The 20,232-nt window shown below is 37.3% G+C and overlaps 1 protein-coding gene across 6 annotated transcripts in view; it reads left to right on the plus strand.

Moving 5' to 3' along the window:
• PTBP2 (polypyrimidine tract binding protein 2) overlaps positions 1–19,292 on the plus strand; it is a 51,448-nt gene extending 32,156 nt beyond the window's left edge. For 2 of the 6 annotated variants that reach the window (XM_010006643.1, XM_010006647.1), the window contains 7 exons: positions 6,624–6,819; positions 14,040–14,179; positions 15,659–15,692; positions 16,133–16,225; positions 17,250–17,466; positions 17,568–17,645; positions 17,799–19,292. In XM_010006643.1, coding sequence (XP_010004945.1) covers positions 6,624–6,819; positions 14,040–14,179; positions 15,659–15,692; positions 16,133–16,225; positions 17,250–17,466; positions 17,568–17,645; positions 17,799–17,928 — 888 coding nt within the window. In that variant the 3' untranslated portion in view covers positions 17,929–19,292. Of the gene's footprint in view, positions 1–6,623; positions 6,820–14,024; positions 14,180–15,658; positions 15,693–16,132; positions 16,226–17,249; positions 17,467–17,567; positions 17,646–17,795 lie in introns of all 6 variants that reach the window. The other 4 variants (XM_010006645.1, XM_010006644.1, XM_010006642.1 and 1 more) reach the window with 3 other exon arrangements.
• Positions 19,293–20,232: the final 940 nt, after the last annotated feature.

Consider the following 20,232-nt stretch of genomic DNA (forward strand, 5'->3'; position numbering starts at 1 on the left):
TGCTCCACTTGTTTTGTGAGAAACTCATTTCCTGTAGAAGTAGATTATGGCTACACTGGTTCATGTTTCATCACCACCCTCGGATTGAATCATTGTAGTTTGTCGTACTGGCAGGTAAAGGTGAAGATGACAAATTTCAGGTTCTGTGCAATTTAACAGCCTAGCCATAGATTGGAGGAAATACTGAGAATGTGTAACAGTAGAGCAGATGGGACTACAGTGCTTCTCCTAATGAAAAAAGTGATATCCTGAAGATACCTGTATGCATAAGGAGATACTCTAAGCACCAGAAATAGCTGTGATTCTGTGATTTTTCAAAGTAAAAAATCAATATGCTCAGCATAAGTAGCAAACTTAAATGTTTGAATACCAGTAATCTGATAGACCTTAGATAGAGTGCCAGTGTTTCTGTCTGGACAGCTGGCTAATCCATAATCCAGAGTGTTATCTTTGGGTAAATGCTCCAAAAGTACTCGTTCCAAATCTTGGATATTGACAATTACTGATAACTCATCTATGGAGGATTAACGGAGATTCGTACATTGTGCATGTCAGCCGTCTTGACCCAGCATGGGTTAAAAATATCAGATGTCTAATTGAGAGTTTCTTGTAGGTGGCCGTTTGGTCCTTACAGGGCCTGTAGGTGAGTTGCTTTACATTCAGGTTATCTTTCCAGTTGTTTTGAGTGACAGCTTCAGAGTGGCTCTGCACTGGAAGCAGTTTGCAAAAGTTCTCTGCTAGGCTACATTTTCCTAGAATCTGGAATAGGAATTTCAGGTTGTCAGAATGAAAAGCAAGGGCATCTCCAGATAAGATACTTAGCTTCAGGACGGTTAGCTGTGATTATTGCATTTTTGGGCACCTGGAATCCTGAAGATCACAGTTTTTGCTTGGAAATGACAAGTAGTGTTCGTGTAAAGAGAAGAGTGCTGGACTGTATACATTGCATCAGAAAGCCTAGGAAATGCAGCAGCAGTGTTTGTGTCCTGGATTTTCAATTTCAGTAAAAAAGAGTAAGATATGCAACTGGTCCTTCAGTCAAGGAACTGCACATTATTTTTGGAGAGCAGAATATGTTTTACATATACCTTTTAGTCACAGAAACTTCTTGCCTCTGAGACACTTGTCTCAGAACAAGTTAATTTCATTCAAATGCATACTGCAGGATGCACTTGGGACACATCTCTCCCAAGAGGGTTGCCATATAACCTTCTGTTACTTTTAGGGACTTTGAGCTGAAATACATTTTGTAAAGATTACTTCTTAAACTGTTGCATCCTTCTGAGGTTCTTGTTTCTAGTTTCTCTTGCTTCATCTGCTTTGGGAAGTGAGAGAATAGGGACTAGATTTCTCTTTTCTTTTTTCTCCTTAAGGAGTTTGGAGAGAAGGCCATGGATTTGATGTGTTGCCCCTCTCTGCCACTTTTTTCTTTCCACTCAAATTTGATTTATTTATTTTAATTGAACCTTGGTAAATCCTTTCAAGCTGTCCTCATTCTATAAGAGATCTATTGCCTGTCTTGGATCATCAGCTTAGGTGCCTACAATACTTGACAAAGAGAGAGGCAGAAATGTTATTTGTTGTGGCTTGAAGCCACATGTCTCCAGAAATATCTACTAGCTGAAATCTCTGGGCTCGATTTCTGAGCTGGGAAATGAGAATATCAAAATGTCAGATCATTTTCTGTCTCCCAAACTGTGTTCTTGTCTGTCTTCTAGGTACCTTGTGGCAGTTAGCTAAAGAATATTTTACATGATGTGTTTCTTCCTGAGTTTTGAGGGCTACTTTGACCATCTCCTGTAGAGGGGCTTCATTCTACAGATTCATGGTACATACAGGCTTTAGGAGAAGCTCATCAAAGCGTAGTGCTATGAATGTAGAACCTTTCAAGAAGCTTTTGTTTCATTAGGATTTTCAGCTGTCTTTTAACCCTTACAGTAAGAAGAAGAGCAGTGAAATCTACCTACTATATCAAAAAGCCCTTCATTTGGCTCAGAAAAGCCTGAGAAATTATTCTAGTAATATTCTTCCTCCACTTTGAAGCCTAACAATAGATGTGACTCTTCCCTGTGTTGAGCTGCATCAAGAGAGCAGTCATTCAGGATGTTAAAATGTTTTGTGACTTTGTAGAGTACTTTTGCCAGCTGAGATCACCTTTGCTGCTGTTATAACTTCTGTCAACATCCACAATAACACCAGGAAATGACCCTAGTATCACGAGTCTCTGTTGACTAGATGAAATTCTTACTGTCATTTTGCAGAAAGCTTGTGTGTCATTTATTACATCAGCAGAGGGAGAAAATAATGCTTAATTTTTTTTCCTTCCCTGTCTGTCCTTCCTTTTCTCAGTCAGCACGTCTCACCTCTTTATCTGCCTGGCTACTGTGAGCAAAAACAGAAGAGTGGTTTGACAGTATTTTTCAGAAACAGGAAAGAATTGTGTTTTGTGGTGCAGACCTCCATTTAATCAGTATTCCCCTTATGGTTGTTTTTACTGTCCATGACAGTCAGTCATAGCCCTGTGTTCTGGATCCATATGACTTTCCAGGCTATTTTGGCTATGTTGTGTGGTGTTAGGCCTTGCTTGCTTTATTCTTGCCTTTCATGAAAGGTACTGCCTTTAGACATGAGCAGATTTTGGATGCTTTGTGAATATAACACCAGTTGCTATGATTGTTTCTAAATATTTTAAATTGTTTCTACTGTAGAAGTTGTCTAGTAATATGAGCCTCTTTCCAGCCAACGCTGTTGTTTTGGAACTTTCTCTAGATTGGGGATTGTGATTGTCTTTATATCTGGGTTGCTCAGTGTCTTAACTGCCATAGCTGATGTAGAACCATGCTGCATACTTCGCTATTAGGAGTCATCTTTTTTCTTTGTTTGCTTGGTGTATGTGGGTTTTAGTTTGTGGCTTGGAATTTTTTTTGTGCTGGTGGTTTTACCCAAAACAATCTTAAATGGCCATAGAGAAACCTGTACAGTGTGTTTGCACTGTGGAGTTGAGATCATGTGCAGGAGTATACTGTGGAGTTGAGGTCATTCTGTCAGTTCAGGCATGTGCATCTATACTTGGCTTATACATCAGTCAGAATTGAGAAAAGGATTTTTGTTTGTTCTTTTACCAGTGTTTCTGTTGGTCTTCCGCATGTTCTTCCTAGCTGTTTTGTTTGTGTGCTCTTAAATACCACAATGTTTTTTTTCAGGAATCTGGCTGCTGACAAGCTCTTGGCAGGAGGTGAGCCACTCATCAGAATAATTTTCCTCTTTGGAAAAGTCCCAAGAGGAGGGTACTTTTTAGTAACGAGGGGAAGGAGAGAATGCAGGAGCCTGTAAATTATTCAGTATCATTGCTCTCGTAGTATTGTATTATGACATAAGTTGATATTTCTGTTGTTGAGGCTTAAATGACGGGCTTGCTGGAACAGGCAAGATGAAGAATAATTCTTGTTTTGTATAAGGATTTCATGATATTTTATCTCCTTGGTTTGGTATACGTGTGTTGTGGTACAGTACTGTCATGTGTATGTATGTATAGATAGATGCTCAAAGAAGAGAGTTATTTGAGATGATGTCTATATGTACATGCACTTACAGTATGGCTACAATCCTCTTTTTTTTTTCAGAATGTGTATGATACTGGTAGAGGTGTGTGGGGTGAGGTGGATTTTTTTGTTTTGATTTGTTGCAAGGAGCCTTTCTCAGACTGTGACTGCAGTGTTCACTGGAAGTGTATCTTCTGTTGTCACCGTTTGACTCTGGTCTGACAACAATGCTCTAGATCCCCTCCCCCCCCCCCCCCCCCCACCCAGGTAGGGAAGGAGAGAGAGAAAAAGAGAAAGACTTGGCTGGATTGAAAACTAAACTACACAGCTTTAATTAAACACTAATGAATTATACAAGAAAATATATACAATTATATACAGATATATTCAGGTATGGGCAAAAGCCTCTCGCCTCCCCCCACCCCCAGCAACTCCCACAGCATTTCCCTGAACTGGGAAGAGTCCCGAGGAATCCCGGAGCTGCTGCTGGAGAAAGTGGAGACTGATGAGGGTCAGCCTAAGGGTCGACGGTGGTGGATGAACAGAGTCCTCCCCGGATGCCAGCCATGGACCGAAGGAAGCTGTCTTCTGTGATCTCTGACCTTCCTTTGAGCTTACGTAGATATATGGAATGGAATATCTCTGGCCAGTTTTGCTGTCTGTCTAACTCGGCCTCCTATGGGGGGGGTCACAGATCTCCCTATAGTGTCTGAGCTGGCAGAGTGAAGGTGTGACCTTGAAGCCTCAGTAGTTAGAAAAACATTCCAGTGTCTTATCAACTTAGCAGAACACACAGTTGCTAGTTAAAAGAAAGCTTATTGAAGGAAAAAAAAAAGGCAGTAAAAGGAATATTTGCTTAATCCTGGCTCAAACCAGGATATCTGTTTAGGATGCTATTTCAGACCGCATCCCAGCTACTAGGGATTTCTCTTGTGCAGTGTTCTTTTGTATGTACTTTTAGTCATTTTGAATTTGTCAGAAATAAGAGTTTTTGCTGTTTCAGTAAAAGTTCTGGTTACTTATGTGACTCCCTGTAAACATTGGCTATTCTGGAAACTACCAACACGGGTATATGTTGGTTTGCTACTTTTTAAGGCTAAAAGATTTTCATCAATTTCACAGTCTTCTGCCAGCCGTAAATCAGTGTGTCTGCTGGCTCCACACAGAAGTATAATATGAATCTTGATAGTGTTTTAAAGAGTTAGAGCTTTGTGTCATGGTCCTGTGATTTGGACAAAGCTAAAAGATACTGTATTTTAGTTTCATTCATACCTAATTTCTTAATCGTATAAAGGGTTATTTCCTTGATGGCTCTGGCTTTCTAAGCTTGGACCTATCTTTAATCCATATCTTAGTGGATTTTATAGAAGGTAAGAAATCTTCTAAAAGTAATGAGAGATTCTCAGTGTATACTTCTTTAAATATAATTGTTCAAGTGAGTTTCTTTTCCCAAATACCAGTATTAGGAATCTTGGATTCTGCATTGCCAGTGGTATAAAAGCACTAGCAAGTTCTGTATTCTGTATTGGTGATGCCCAGAACCATCCCAGCATTAGAGTTAATCCCCAGCTTGTGTTCTGTGAATCAGGATGATATGGTTTAAGCTGAGTTTCAAGCACAAGAGTTCATTGTCAATTGCTAAGCATTTGTTGAGATAATATCTAGATTTTCAGGTTTCTATACTTTTAAATTTTATTTTCCCATTACTTGGAAGTTCGAATGCTACTGACTTATCGTTAGCATTGACTGCTAATAGTGCTAATTCTTTTAAGTGATTTTGTGAGTCCTGGGGATGTCAGCTGTGGTAATTAATTTTGTAGGAAGGCCAGCCTTGCTGGCCCATGCCTAACAGGGGGGTTGCAGGATGCTCAGTTTCCAGATGCATCACTGTATGAAAATAGCCGTGTTGCTGCCATACCCAGCAGGCACTCTAAGTTCTTGCAGTGCTTGGCTCAGAATAGTAAGTCCTGCTAGAACTTGGTTGTGTTGGAAAGTGCATTGCAGAGCTAACCAAGGTAGCTGTGCGAGATCTAGCTCAGGTCTAGAAGTGATTCATTTCAGTCCAGCATTAACGAGGAAAACAAAAGATGTGATCTTTGTATTTGAAAGTGTGATTTGTTTTTTTCACTATGTGCGTATATAAGGTAGTTTTATGTTTAGCATAATAACTTGAATGAATTAATTTTTAAGATGAGCTGTATCTTCAGTTCCTAGCATTTCTTAAGAATTTAAGCCAATTTAGTTACAAAAGTTTACATTTTTTAAATCTCTCATATTTAGCTGCTAGCGCTTCAAATTAAAAGAAGTTATTCCCATAATGTAAATGAAATAGAATCCGGATATATGTATATACCTGGTACTTAATGAAAATGGACAAAACATTTATAATTAGGCCTTTTTGGAGAGTTTTTTCATAGAGCTCCAAGTGGTGTCATGCTAACAGTTCATGTAGATTTCACTGTTTGTAGGCATCCTTTCAGAAGTACCAGTTAGTTGTGAAAACATGTTTTTCTTAAAGTGTTGCTAACATTAGACTAGCAGATAAAGTTGTTTTTCTTTCAGTTTTGGCACTGATTATCTTTAAGAGGAGAAGGAGGACAGGCAGGAGCAATATAAATATTCTGCTTCAACAGATAGCTTTCAAACATGGGATATAAGTCTAGATTTTAATTTTTTTTTTTCCTCAGGTCAACTTTCCATGTAAGAGTACTTGTGTGATTTATGATAATTATTTTTTTATTTGAGAAATTTACTTGGCATTATGTCTGAATTAAAGCTGTGCTGTGGAATACAGGTTAGATAACTGTGTTCAACAGGCTAACTTTTATGTTTTCATTAAAATGTTTCTTGTCACTTTGATGCATAAACAGTTTATAGGTAAGAGGAGTAAACATCAAGCTTCCTGGAATCATGCTAAGGGAGTTTAATTTCAATCTTAATTAGTTTGAAGATACATGATAAGATGGATAAATATCTATGTGCTTTTTATTTGTTAAATTTAAAAAAACAACATTGTGCAATTAACCAGTATTATGTACCTGTATTGTGTATTTTTTAAAATAAATTAACTCCCTTTTCCAGGCCCTAGATGGTCAAAATATTTATAATGCCTGCTGTACCCTACGGATTGATTTTTCCAAATTGGTGAATTTGAATGTCAAGTACAACAATGATAAAAGCAGGGACTACACTCGTCCTGATCTTCCATCTGGTGATGGGCAGCCAGCGCTGGACCCAGCTATTGCTGCAGCATTTGCAAAGGAGACTTCTCTTCTAGGTATGATTCTGACATTGTTATTTTGTGTTGCAGAGTGACTTGATAAAATGTATTAATTCTTCTAAAAATTAAATATCTTAAGTTACGATAGTATCCAGACACCCATTCAGGCTTCCGTCTATACTGTGATCTGAGTTGTGGGAACACAGTTATATTGTCTTTAGAAGTCCTGTTTAAATGAATGAGAAGATACATGACAAAATGAGAAATGCATAAGGTATAAGGAAAAGTCGTTAGTTCTACTTTTATTCCTAAATCTGTCCTCCTTTATATGTACTGTCAGCCACTACTGCCTACCCTCTCACCCAAGTTTGTAAGAGACTTACCATGGTTTACATGTTTCATTCATGCTAATGATTATTTGTAATATCAGACTATGAAAGTAACATCTTGTTGGTTTCCCTCATTGAGGAAAGATTGTGCTCTTTGCTTTAAAGAAAAAAAAAGGTGGTAGACTGTGGTTGCAGTCCTAGTACAGTTCTGGTATATGAGTTCTGATACCCAATAAGCTTTTGAGTTCCTCATAAGAAGTACGTGAAATGCTCTGCGAAAGATAAATCTGACTGTTAATAAAGAAATTAATGTCGTGGTTTGGGCCCAACAGGACAACAAAGGAACAGGTACATGGCCGCTCACTCAACTCCCTGCCCTCCCACACACATTGGGATGAGGAGGACAAAGCTCATAGGTTGAGACAAAGGACAAGGAGGGTTCTTCACTGATTAAGGTCCCGGGCAAAACAGACTCAACTTGGGATAAAAATAATAATTTAATTTCACACTAATCAAACACACAGGATACAGACACACACAGAGCAGTGTTTGCATATGTTACCCCCACCCCTCCCTTCTTCCCGTGCCCAAATCACTTTGTTCCCCATTTCTCTCCCTCCTTCCTCCCAGGAGCACAGGGGGATGGGGTTTAGAGTTAGTTCGCAGTCTGGTCATTCTTGCTGCTCCATCCTCCTCAGGAAGAGTGATTCCTCCCAGTCCTCCCCTGCTTCCCTGCGGGGCTCCTTCCATGGGAGAGAGTCCTCCAGGAGCCTCTCCTCCATGAGTCTTTCACACAAGGTCCAGAGCTGCTCCAGCACAGGATGCCCACAGTGTCATGGCTGCTTCAGGAACAGTCGCCTCCTTTGGCCTGGGGAATGCAGCCTGGGATGCAGCCTCCACAGCTGCATCATCCGAGTCCACTGGCAGCAAATCTGAGTCCACTGGCCACAAAATCCAAGCCCACTGGTCAAGTTCACCCCAGTTGGTGCCTTCAGGGAGTGTTCCACCACATTCCTCCATGAATGCAGGGGGACAGTTGCCATCTCACCATGTGCTGCAAGGAGACTTCTGCTTGGGCACTTCATTCCCCTTCCTCACCAACCACCAGCACTGCTCTGCCTCTTATTTTTTAAGTGCTCTTCTGCTCAGGTGTTTTATCAATTCTTTCGTATGTTAATTGCAGAGGCACATCTATTGTCCCTCTGATGGCTCCTTGGCTGCTCTTGGAGCAAGGGGAGCATCGCAGCTTCTTATTGGAGCCAAAACCCACCAAACCAGAACAGCATGCTTCAGAAGAAATCTGTGATTTGATTTGATTTTTTTTGTTCAGGTGGTTTTTTTTTCTAATTTAAAAAAAAAAATTGCCTAAGTTTCACTCCTGTTTCTGTCAAATTGCTGTTCTTTGATGAGAACACCTCCCCTTCAAAATGTAATAGTACTCAGATGTAATCACATGATGTCTATGAAACATGATTTATTATGTTGTGATGATTGTTCTTCCCACTTAGTCTTTTTTCTCTTTTATTTTGTCATTTCTCATTTTTCTGAAGAAAACTTAAGAAAAACATAGATTTCATGCCTTGATTTTTGTACAGGATGGGCCAATTTGGAGTAAGTCAGAGTTAATGTCATAAAGAGGGGCCTCTTCCCTCTGTGTGTTACAGAAGTTAGAAAGCACTTAGTGAATGATGTGAGCCCAGCAAAAGGGTGAATTTTTTTTGTTAAGGTTACTTAATGCTGCACTATATGCCCTTTACCAGAATCACAGTGCTTGAAGGATGCATTTCATATCTAATTATAAAATACACACACCCAAACACAGTCGTCCCCCCCCCCCCAAATTTTAGAGTGCTGTGGTTTAGATTCTCCAGTATGACTTGCAGAATGGTTTGTCATTTGTAGCTACAGCAAAAGTTTTGGAAAGTAAAAAACCACTAAGAATCTAAAAGTCTCTGAAGAATCCATACCTAAAGTGTTTTTTTAATTTATTTTTCTTTTAGCTTCCCATTGTTTAAAACTTGAAATCTCCCATTTCATGGATAGATATCAGGAAGATGGATGAGTGTTTATGAAAAAGGTTGACTTCTACAGATGAGTGCTGTAGTCATGCCATTGAGGCGCTTAGTAATTTTATTGTCAGCATGTAATGAGTAGAATGTAGATGTGGGGTTGCAGTATCAGTAGTAAGGAGAAAAACAAGCTGCTTTTTAATATGAGACCCATTATATTAGGCACTGAAAGGCAGATACTTAGGAGATGAGACAATTAAAGGTTCATGATCTATAAAACAATGCTAAATGCAGCTTTACTTATGTAACCCTAATTCTCACATTTTCCAGGATCCTGAGAAGTTTCTTTCCAGTCTCAGGCTTATTAATATATTTCTTTGTATATAATGCTTATAGTATGCATCAAATTAAGAGGTTTAATTTGCTTGACGTAGCAGGATCTTGCTCTGAGGATGCTTGAATAATTGCATCACTTTGGATATGTTTAATAATTGAGTTTCCTGTACTTGCTGTGATAATTCAAGTGACTTTAGCTTTAGCAGACATCATGTTCTAACGTTTGACTTTAAAGTAACTTACATGCTTTTGTAATTTTTGTCTGCAAACCTCCGAAGTTCTCTGGCCTTTTGATTTTAATCAGACTCATTCCTTTGTGTATATTGAAAGCTTTTGCTAGTAATATTATGAAGATAACAATCATATTAGCTATTTTAATATTTTCATTCTCCCAGACTGGACTTCTTTTAATGCACTATTTTTCAAGCAGTGGGAAAACAAAGGTACACATGAGTAACTTTCATTGCAGCTGTGAAGCAGTTCAGAGCATCAGTGAAGTCAGTCATGTTTGTTTCGATGAATAGTGATTGTATATTGCGGTTGTTTTTTTTCCCTGTAAAAGCATTCACTGTTTTGAAAGAGACTTAAGGAAGCTGGGTATGTTTAGTACCTGCTCTGGCCAATTGGGTGAGCTTGGTATATGGTAACTTTGTCATATGGAGATGATTATACAGTGATTTTTTTGTTGTTATTGGTTGGGTTCTCAGGTGTTTTCCTAGTTGCCTTTTTGTTTGTTTTCATGGAATTTGAGGTCTACAGGTGAAAAACTTTACAAAAAGGCTACACAGTACCATTGGTCCCTTAGCCATTTGGATAATTGTCAAAACAGGAGTGGTACTTGTTTGAATATGGAAGATCAGGGCTCTCATTCTAGGCTGCATACTGTGCAAAAAAGCACAAAATAAGTAACATAAATAAGAAGGGACAAAGGATAGTAGAAAACCCTCAAAAGCCTAAATGGATGCTTGTGTGTGTAATTTATAATTATTAAGTAAGTATTAATTTTGATTCAGATACTCAAAAGGAGAAGGGTGAGAGCAATTAAGTTCAGAGAGCTGTAAGATGAAGGTTAGCAAATTAAAGTGTGTGATATATGGCAGAATGATAGCAGCAACCTTTCTTTTGCTTCTTTTATTTGCTTTAGCAATCTTATTTCTGTAATGTCGATAAAGATATATTTAGAGTGTACTCAGAGTGTGTGCCATGCCCTATTTGTGATGGTTCCCAGAGGGTATGTTTCTCCATGAAAGAGTGAAACTCCATTTAGAGTTTAATGTGATGCAGGTGAACCTGTTTCAGTCTTGATAAAATTCTTGCTGTAGCTTTGCTCTTTATGTGGTGAGATTGCTAACAGCATGGTAAGGACCTAGTTCTGACTTATGCTTACATTATGCTATTGTATGCTGGATAGTTGTACAAACAGTGTGCCTTTTTGTTGTTGGCTTTTTAACAGTATAATCATGCATCAGAAGTGAGGTTTAGGTTGAATATAGTCCTGTAAGTTAAGTTTTAGTGACAAGATTTGTGTCTTGTTAGTCTTATTTTTTAAATCTGTGTTAATTCTAAACCATTACATATCTTGCTTTCTTTCTGGATGGAATTAACCCTCTTCTTCAATAAATGTAACTTTATGATGTAGTGGAACACTTGCAGCTTCATAAAAGGTGGTGGTTACTTGACATGAAGCCACCAAAAAAGGTTCATAACAGGACTAGGGACTAAATCCAGTTCTTCGTCGCAGTTATACACACCTGTATTAGATGACAATTCCTGCTACTTATGGTTTTCACACAAGTTCTGTGTATGCTTTTAGCATAGCTTTAATTTGCCTCTTATTAAAGTGGCATTACTTACTTGCATTTCAGAAGTCATGCAGAAAGCTACACTGAGGGGGAGTAAATAATATGATATGCTGTGCTTAAACTTCCTTGAGGAAAAAGACCATGGAAGACTAGGAAAAAGCTGTAAATTATTTCTGTGTTTTCATTAATAGCTAGAAACAGCATAACCCTATTATCTGTAATTGTTGGAAGCTAAAATAAAACTAGTGATAAAGCTTTCTAAAACTGGTTGATCATGTTGACAAAGTAGCTGCATTTCTAAATAGTTTCAGATAAGTCCTTCAATCTTGAACAGTGTGTTGTGTGATAATTAATAATCATAATACAAGTTGTTCTTAATTTTGTTTATTAAACACTTTTTTAACTTGCTTAAATCAGAAGGTGAATCAGAGTGCAGCAGAGACCTGCAGAGCAAAAATTGTGGTTTTGGTGGGTTTGTAATTTGCCTGACCTTTCCAAGAAATGAAGTCTATGTGATGTGTAATTGGTTAGAAACATCCATCAAATCTGCGTTCCTAGCCCGCATAGTATCATTACTCATTTATCTACTACATCCTCAGCTGTGATGAAATAAAGTGTCAGAAATCTTTGAGACTATAAATTGAACATTTTCAATGAGTCTTGTTATGTTTTGAAAGGAGAAGAAAATCAGTAACGGACCAAATGGCTAGTTTCAAATGAATTATCAGAATCAGATGGCTGGTATTTTTCCCTTTATTTCACCTCACATATGAAAAGATACACATATTCTCACTCCTCTCCCCCCAGAAAATTACAGGAGATCTTACAGAATAAAAACAACCCACAATTTTGAATGAACAGCACCTGTAGTATGCAACGAAGTATTTTAAATATGAACCAGTTATAATTGCACATATTAATATGTAATAATACTTTAAACCAAATTGATGTTTAATATTACAGGTGGAAATATGTTGTTGTGTTTCCTACAGCTTTATGAATTGCTGTCATCCTTAGCATTTTCCACTAATGCCCTTTCCTGAGATTCTTATTAACTTCATCTGTTTCAAAGGGTAATAATTAAAAATATTTGTGTATGAATGCTGTTAAATTGATTGTGTTTTTAATTTGTTCAATGGGACCAAAGAATATCCTGTAGAGAGTCTGATGGTATGAAGTATTTTGCCTTTAAAAGTATTAATTACTCGGCTATACTCTGCCCAACTATGGAAAGAGCCGTAAAAAACTTCAGTAGCCATCTTTAGATTCCTTTATTCCTAAAAATGCTGAACTTGCTTAAAGCTTCTAAGGATAGGGAGAGGTATACAGCTTTATCTCTTGTGGCATGACAGATGAATAGAATTGTCATTACCCAGAACCTTCCATTCCTCTGGTTTGACCCCTGAATGCTATCATTTTTAATCTTTTAAACTTCATCAGAAAAGCATTCCATATCTTTAATTTCCTTTCTGAGATCATTTACTGTTTTTTCTTCTGTTAGGTGCTTTGACAGGAAATGACCAGAAAATATTTTTCAGTGCTTGATCAGTAATATTTTTAAGCACTATCGCAAAGTAGTGGTGGATGTCCAGTTACCTATGAGGTGTCATTTGTCCAGCCCCAAAAAATCTGTCCCCCCACCTTCAGTACCCCTGTATCTTCTTTAAACAAGTGGTTGAATTTACTTATGTGCTTAGTATTTGGGTGTTGAGTGAAACCAAATAATTAATCTTCTCTTACGGCTTCCCTTAAAATAAAACTTAACATGGGAAGAAAAGTAGTCTTAGATACATAGTATAACAGTTAGACTGTCTACCTGGCATTCTGGAAGATTGGTCAAAAGTTCTGTCAGCTTAGCGTGATCATATAAACAAAAGAAGTTTTGCCAAAATACTGAACACTGAGAGCCCAATTGTAGTAAAATAAAATAAAATTACTTGGTCAATGTCCTTTTACTGAACTGTGTAAAACGTGCAAATAAATTTTTTATCAAATATGGTAAACCTGTTGCTATATAAACTGTGTTGTGCATGTGTATCACAAGAACCTTCCACAGTTCCTGGGAGTATTATGCTTGCCTAGTATCCCCAGTGACTTAAGCAAACAAAACTAGCAGGTCTCTACAGATTCTGAGTTTCCTTGGAAGAAGAAAAACAAAAGCACAGCTAAAGCTTTAGCTGAGGGTAGCATGCATCTTCAGGGAATTGGATTAGAAAAGCCACAGAGAATGATCAGTCGTTCTACTACCTTGAATCTTAAATTTAGAAGATTGCCTCCTCACCTCATTTATGTTAAAGCTCTGAAAGAGATAGGTAGGACTTTTCACATGACCAGCTCCAGTGCTGTATATTTAGTCTGAAGCAAGTTGTAATGAGGAATGCCTCTTAAAGGGTGATGGAAAATATTTAGTGGTGCAGAGAGCACAATTAATGTTTATTCTTGCTGATTTGATTAACATTTACTTTAGACCATTTTGAAAAACTAGTCACGAAACATTTTTGAGTACAGTGGAAGAAGTTTTGGTGGACAGTGATAATTACTCGAAAAGAAAGTACATTTCACACTTCATCCCTTCTCTCAAGACTTCATTGGAATATAAAAAAATATATTTATCATTTATCTTCCTTACGTTTATGTAACAAACCATTTCAAAACCCTTTGGATGACTTTAACAGTGGAATGGTCTGCTTTGTAGAGTGTTGTATGCAACACTTGTACTGATATAGGTGCTTTTTCTTTAAAGGACTTGTGTGTGTTTCGTAAAATATGCTTTATTTTAAAATTAGGGCTTCCTGTTGCAGCTGTTCCAGGAGCTCTCAGTCCTTTGGCTATTCCAAATGCTGCTGCCGCAGCTGCTGCTGCTGCTGCTGGCCGTGTGGGGATGCCTGGAGTTTCAGGTGGTGGGAATACAGTCCTCCTGGTTAGCAATTTAAATGAAGAGGTCAGTGAAACAATTTTACTTTCTTTTTCTTGTGTGTTTTTTTTTGTTTGTTTTTTTGTCTTTAGTCACATTTCATTTGTCGCTATTTTATAATTTCTTTGCATTTGGCCTCTTATATTTGAGTATTAAGCTCAAAGTATTTTGCTGTTCTTTTTTAAATAATACCCCAAAGTTTATTTTAAAGCCATCATTGTTAAATACTTTTGTTTTCCCAGTTAGCTAACGACTTTAAATGTCCTTTGATAGTTGGCTACCTATTTTTTCTAAGAAAAATGTGGTAACTACTGCATGTTTGACATTTGAATTTTGAAAGCTTTATTTTTACAAAATAGAAACTGCGCTTTCTTTTGCAATTATAATCATATAAACTAGAACTTCTGTTTTGTTCTAATTGTTTGCTGTTTCATTTCATGCTTGTATCTCACATTGTAAGGTTTTAATTTATGTGAACTACTCTAACACATTTTTCTTTGAAGGTTCTCCCAAAGATCTTGACGAGGCACTCTTCCAGTCTCTCTTAGTAATTTTTTTCTTTGCAGTTACTCATTTGTCTTGAAAAAATAATAATTTTTAAAAATGGTGGCAAATAATTTTCAACTTAACTGTATCTTTCTTGCTAACTCTGAAATCTCAAGGGGTTTATTTAGTTTTGCATTTTTACTGTTCTTTACATTTATTTTGATGGCTGTGAAAGCTGGTATGAAATGTGGGAAGTTTGTATCAGTCTAGCTGTTCCATTTTTAACTGGCCTCTGTCACTGTAAATCATTAAGCTTTTTTTTATCATCTGGTACTATTTTGTCATCCACAGTCTTGCATGTTAAAACGTTTTAGATCAGAGTGCCATTTTGGAAGATTTTTGCCTGCATTTCATAACCAGCCATGCTTATGCAGTTAAAGTTTAAAGTTTACAATTTCTATTGCATGCTTTTTTTTTTTTAATTTATTTTCATGTTCAGATGAAATGCTGTAGTTTACTCTCAATATGAATGTACTTTACCCATATTTGTCTTGGGTGACTACATTTTACTCAGTTTTTCTTGTACAGTACATAAACCAACCATTTTCTGACCAAATTCCTGCATTTCCTATGTACTGACCTATATTTTATTTTTTTTTTGTTCCCCACTTCCTTATTTTTTTCTTCTGCATTGCTGTATTCCCTTCCCCATTTCATCCTTTTCCCTCTGTGTTCAACTACCCTTTCCTTGTCTTTACCCAAATTCCCATCCCCTTCCCTGTCTTACCCTTCTCGTCTTTGTGTACGTTCCCTGTCTTCATTCCCTATGTTCATGCTTCTGTGCTTGAACAAAATGTTCCTCGGACCAACTTGCCCCAATTAACCGCCTTGAAACCATGATCCATGACCACCTCACCATTCTGCGGGAACCACCCTTCGTTATGGATGATCTGTTCATCTCCGCTCTTCCTCTCTTCTCTCTTCTTGTCTTACGCTGCTTGCTCTTCTCTCCTTCTAAAGATGGTTACGCCCCAAAGTCTGTTTACCCTCTTCGGTATGTTATTGTTAGCACTATACTTTTATTATTGATTTGATTTTGTTTTGGTTTTTTTTGTTTTGTTTTTTTTTGTTTCACCTTAATTCTTATTTGTAGCTAGCACTTTGGCTTAAAGTTGAATAGTAAATCTTTTGCTGTTTTTCTTTTGCTGTTTAAACTCTCCATAGACACAGATTTTCTGTTAATGCATGCTAATTTATTTTGCATGGTCTTTAATTTAATATCATTCATATAGCTTTGAGGGTTTATCAGAAATTATTCTTTTCAAAATTCACTATTCAAAATCTTTATCTTCTTTATTCATTTGTGAGAGTGTTGAATTTGAGTGAGTGATCTTGTTGCTGTCTGAATGTTCCATTGATATGTCAAAATATATTACTTAGGTGACTGGCTTTAAAATGAACTTTTTCTTTTGGGTTACCTCTGACTTTGAAAAGGTGTTTATGGTGATGTGCAGCGTGTGAAGATTTTATTCAATAAGAAAGACAGTGCCCTTATACAGATGGCTGATGGAAACCAGTCTCAGCTGGGTAAGATTGGTTTTCTGCTTATGTTCCCATTAACTCCTTGAAAATATGCTGTGTAAAATCAGGAGAACTGAGTGCATTTACATTTGCCAATTGGGTATGCTGGTCACCTGTAAGATCCAAAATCTTACTGCTTGCACTTTTATTCCAGAAGGTCTGCACAACATTCTGAATTAATCAAACAGCTGGATCACATCCAATATAAAATTAAATACTTACGGACTTGCTGCTGGTAGTTTTATGAGAAGCTTGACATGAGTTGGCCATGTTTGCTCACAGCCCAGAAAGCCAGTCGAGTCCTGGGCTGCCTCAAAAGAGTTATGACCAGGTCAAGACAGGTGATTCTCCTCTGGAGTGGCTGCACATGAAACACTGTGTACAGCTCTGGAGCCCTCAGCAAAGGAAAGACATGGAGCTGTTGGAAAAGGTCCAGAGAAGGGCCACAAAGATGATCAAAGGGATGGGGCACCCCTGCTATGAAGATAGGTTGAGAGAGTTGAGGCTGTTCAGCCAGTGGAAGAGAAAGCTTTGGGGAGACCTTATAGCAGCTTTCCAGTACCTGAAGGGGGCCTAGAGGAAAGATGGGGAGAGACTTTTAACCAGAGTGTAGTGATAGCACAAGGGGTAATGTTTTGAAACTGAAAGAGGGTAGATTTAGGTTAGATATGAGGAAGAAACTCTTCACCATGAGGGTAGTAAGGTTCTGGAATAGGTTGCCCAGGGATGTTGTGGATGCCTCCTTCCTGGAGGTGTTAAAGGCCAGGTTGGATGAGGCCTTTTGCAGCCTAATTTAGTGTGAGGTGTCCCTGCTCATAGCAGGGAGGTTGTAACCTGATGATCTTCAAGATCTCTTTCAACCTTAACCATTCTGTGATTTTATGCAGATTCTGCAGACCTAGTTCTCGATTCCAGTCTTTTAGAAATTGACCCTTTAATTTTCCTGGGTGTTTTTCTGGTTTGCTTGGGTGATGTACTATGAGCTATTGAAAAGGTAACACTCAGTTTAGTAAACTTGTTGTTTTTTCAGCCATGAGCCATCTTAATGGACAAAAAATGTATGGGAAGATCATTCGGGTTACCCTTTCTAAACATCAGACAGTACAACTACCTCGAGAGGGACTTGATGACCAAGGACTGACTAAAGATTTTGGTAATTCACCTCTGCATCGCTTCAAGAAACCTGGTTCAAAAAACTTTCAAAATATATTCCCTCCTTCTGCAACGCTTCATCTCTCCAATATTCCGTAAGTGTAGGCTGCAGTAAGTCAGTAGTATTAATGTGAATCACAACACATTGAATTGACTACTAACTTCTTGCTTATGCTAATTTTCTTTCTGTCTGCAGACCATCAGTAGCAGAAGAGGATCTGCGCACATTGTTTGCTAACACTGGAGGCACTGTGAAAGCATTTAAATTTTTTCAGTAAGTAACTTTTCTCTACATAGCTCTTAACAAGAGGCTGCTTAAGTGTGTATATGCAGCATGTCATAAGGAGGAGTGCATAAAGGATAACAAATATTAGAAGCAACCCCTGTAGTGTTTCAAGTTCCTAATGCCATTATTTTGTTTCAGAAGAGATCACAAGATGGCACTTCTTCAGATGTCAACAGTAGAAGAAGCTATTCAGGCTTTGATTGATCTTCACAATTACAATCTGGGAGAAAGTCACCATCTGAGAGTTTCTTTCTCTAAGTCAACAATTTAAAAAAGCAGATTGAAAACGAGGGTGTTTTGCATTGTTTGGTGTTGTCACCTATTGACTGTTCAGGAAAGTGGGGACCAGAGTTTGTCTTCTGTTTTTTTTATTTTTTTTCATTCTGTTATCATTCCTTGATTGTTAAAAAAAAAAAAATTAAAAAAATGTAAAAAGCAGTGATATTAACTGCTGTTGTTCTACTGTTGTTTAGATAAACCATCATTTTGTTTAAAAGATTTCAAGTTAATACCACAGTTTTTCAACTTAGTTGACATACGTGCCTTAAAAAGGAGAGCTAGTACTGCTGGAATTGCAAACTAGTAAAAAGCAAATTTGGTTGTCTGGGGCACATTGTTACATGATAAGTTAAATATGTTAAGGCAGGGGTGTGTAAAAAGGTTAAGCTTTTGTTTCTCCTGCTTGATAGATTTCTTTATCTGCTGGCTCGTCACCTGTTTTTCTTTTTAATTGGATAAGATGCATTATACTGAAAGAGTAAAATGACGTTATTTGATTTCTGCTACCTTTTGCTTTATGCTCCTTTTTAAAAAGGCCTTTTGTATCTCATGGTTCTGGTCTAGATTCAGTTATGAACGTAGGCATTAGTTAAAATTAACAAGGTACAGAATCTTAATTTCTTAAAGGACAAAAAGTAACTTCTGTGACTTTGAGCCCTACGTGAAATGCATTGTGGAATCTTAACCTTTTTGTACACACTCTTGTGGGATGTATCATATAAATGTCAGCACTAAGTAATGTCTTGTTTGTGGCTGAATATTTTTCGTAGATGTTTTTGAAGTTGACATGACTTACGTGCATTTCAATATATATTGCCATCTTTAGTTTGTAATTAAGATATGGAATATGGTTGTGGATTTCTGAGCATGTACAGACTGGTCAAGCTAGTTCAGGAAATGGTGCATGTATTTTTCAGTGATGAAGAAAGTTTGCTGCAAATGCCTGCAGGAAATTTTGTGGCAGTTTTTGAAAACTGACAACCAGGTGGGACCAAAGTTTATGTGCCTTTAGTCTTAATTTACCTTGCATTGTAATATTCAGTTTTAATAAATCTCTTCAAAATATTTTGTATTTAGAAATTGATCTGACTTTGCTATAAACATGGCTCAGAATCTACAGATCCACTTAATTTGAAAGCAGTTCTCTTGTCAGTCTGAACTGTTACCTTGATTCTGTTTAAATGACCAATACTTTTTGAAATTGATGTACTTAGTTTAAAGATTCATAGATTCTGTTATCTATGTAGAAAAAAAAGGTCATGTATATTTTCTATTAGTTGAGTTTTTACATCTTTAGAATTGTAAAATCCAGTATAGTTTGAAAGTGGCACAATTAAAAATTAATTTTCTAACAAAGTTGGGAGGTTTGATGGTTGTTTAATTTCATTTTGTGTGTATTCTGCTTACCTCTGTAGCATGCTCAATAAACACTTCTGTAGCTCTATATTCACCTTTTCTGTCTTTCTCTGCTGCTTTCTATCTCTCCTTTTCTTTGTTTTTCACTTCTACTGTGCTTCTGAATTCATGTTTGTTCTCTGCCAGGGTGGGAAAAGCGTAATATTAAAAAATACAATTTATGGCTTTTTACCATAAATCTGATGCTGTGAAAAATACCAGCTCTTTATTTTCAGAAAGATAGTGACCCCTTTGCAGGCCGATGTGCGTATTAAACATTTCCCACCCTGTTACAACTTACTGCTTTAAAGACATAACTTTTATTGTAGTTTGTTAGCTCTCTCTTTCTATCTTTTTAGTTTTTAAGCAGATTTATGCACTAATAGATCTCTCAGGTTTGCCATGCTCTCTTGCTGCAATTTCATCTTTCATTTTTTTTGTCTGCTGAAGATTCCTACTAATCATACAGTATACTCATGGTTTAGAGTAATGAATATTTTAACATCAGATTGGTTAGTGGACCATACGTATTCCAGATCAGGATAGTTGATCTTTTCAGAGGCATGGGTTCAAATGAATGTAAAAACAGTTTGGGCACTTCCATGGTGTTTCATCATACTATTTTGAACTGATTGTGTGGGGTTTTTTTCCCTCAATTAGAAATGGGATTGAAGTTTCTACCCAGTCCCCTTTTAAGAGCAACTGTATGATCCTGAAGCATTACATTAGTAAAAGCTGTGAGTGTTCAAGCATTTTTCTGTCACTTCTCCTCCAGTACAACTACTGTAGATTTATTGATGTCAGATTGCTTTGTGATCTGATGTCTGTTCTTTGGGTTGCTTTCAAATCAATAAATAGCCATCAGCTTTTTAAAGGTCATGGTATAACACAGGGGGCTTGC

Source organism: Chaetura pelagica, unplaced genomic scaffold, assembly GCF_000747805.2.
Source record: "Chaetura pelagica isolate M959 unplaced genomic scaffold, ChaPel_1.0 scaffold69, whole genome shotgun sequence".
In the NCBI taxonomy this organism is placed as follows: Eukaryota; Metazoa; Chordata; class Aves; order Apodiformes; family Apodidae; genus Chaetura; species Chaetura pelagica.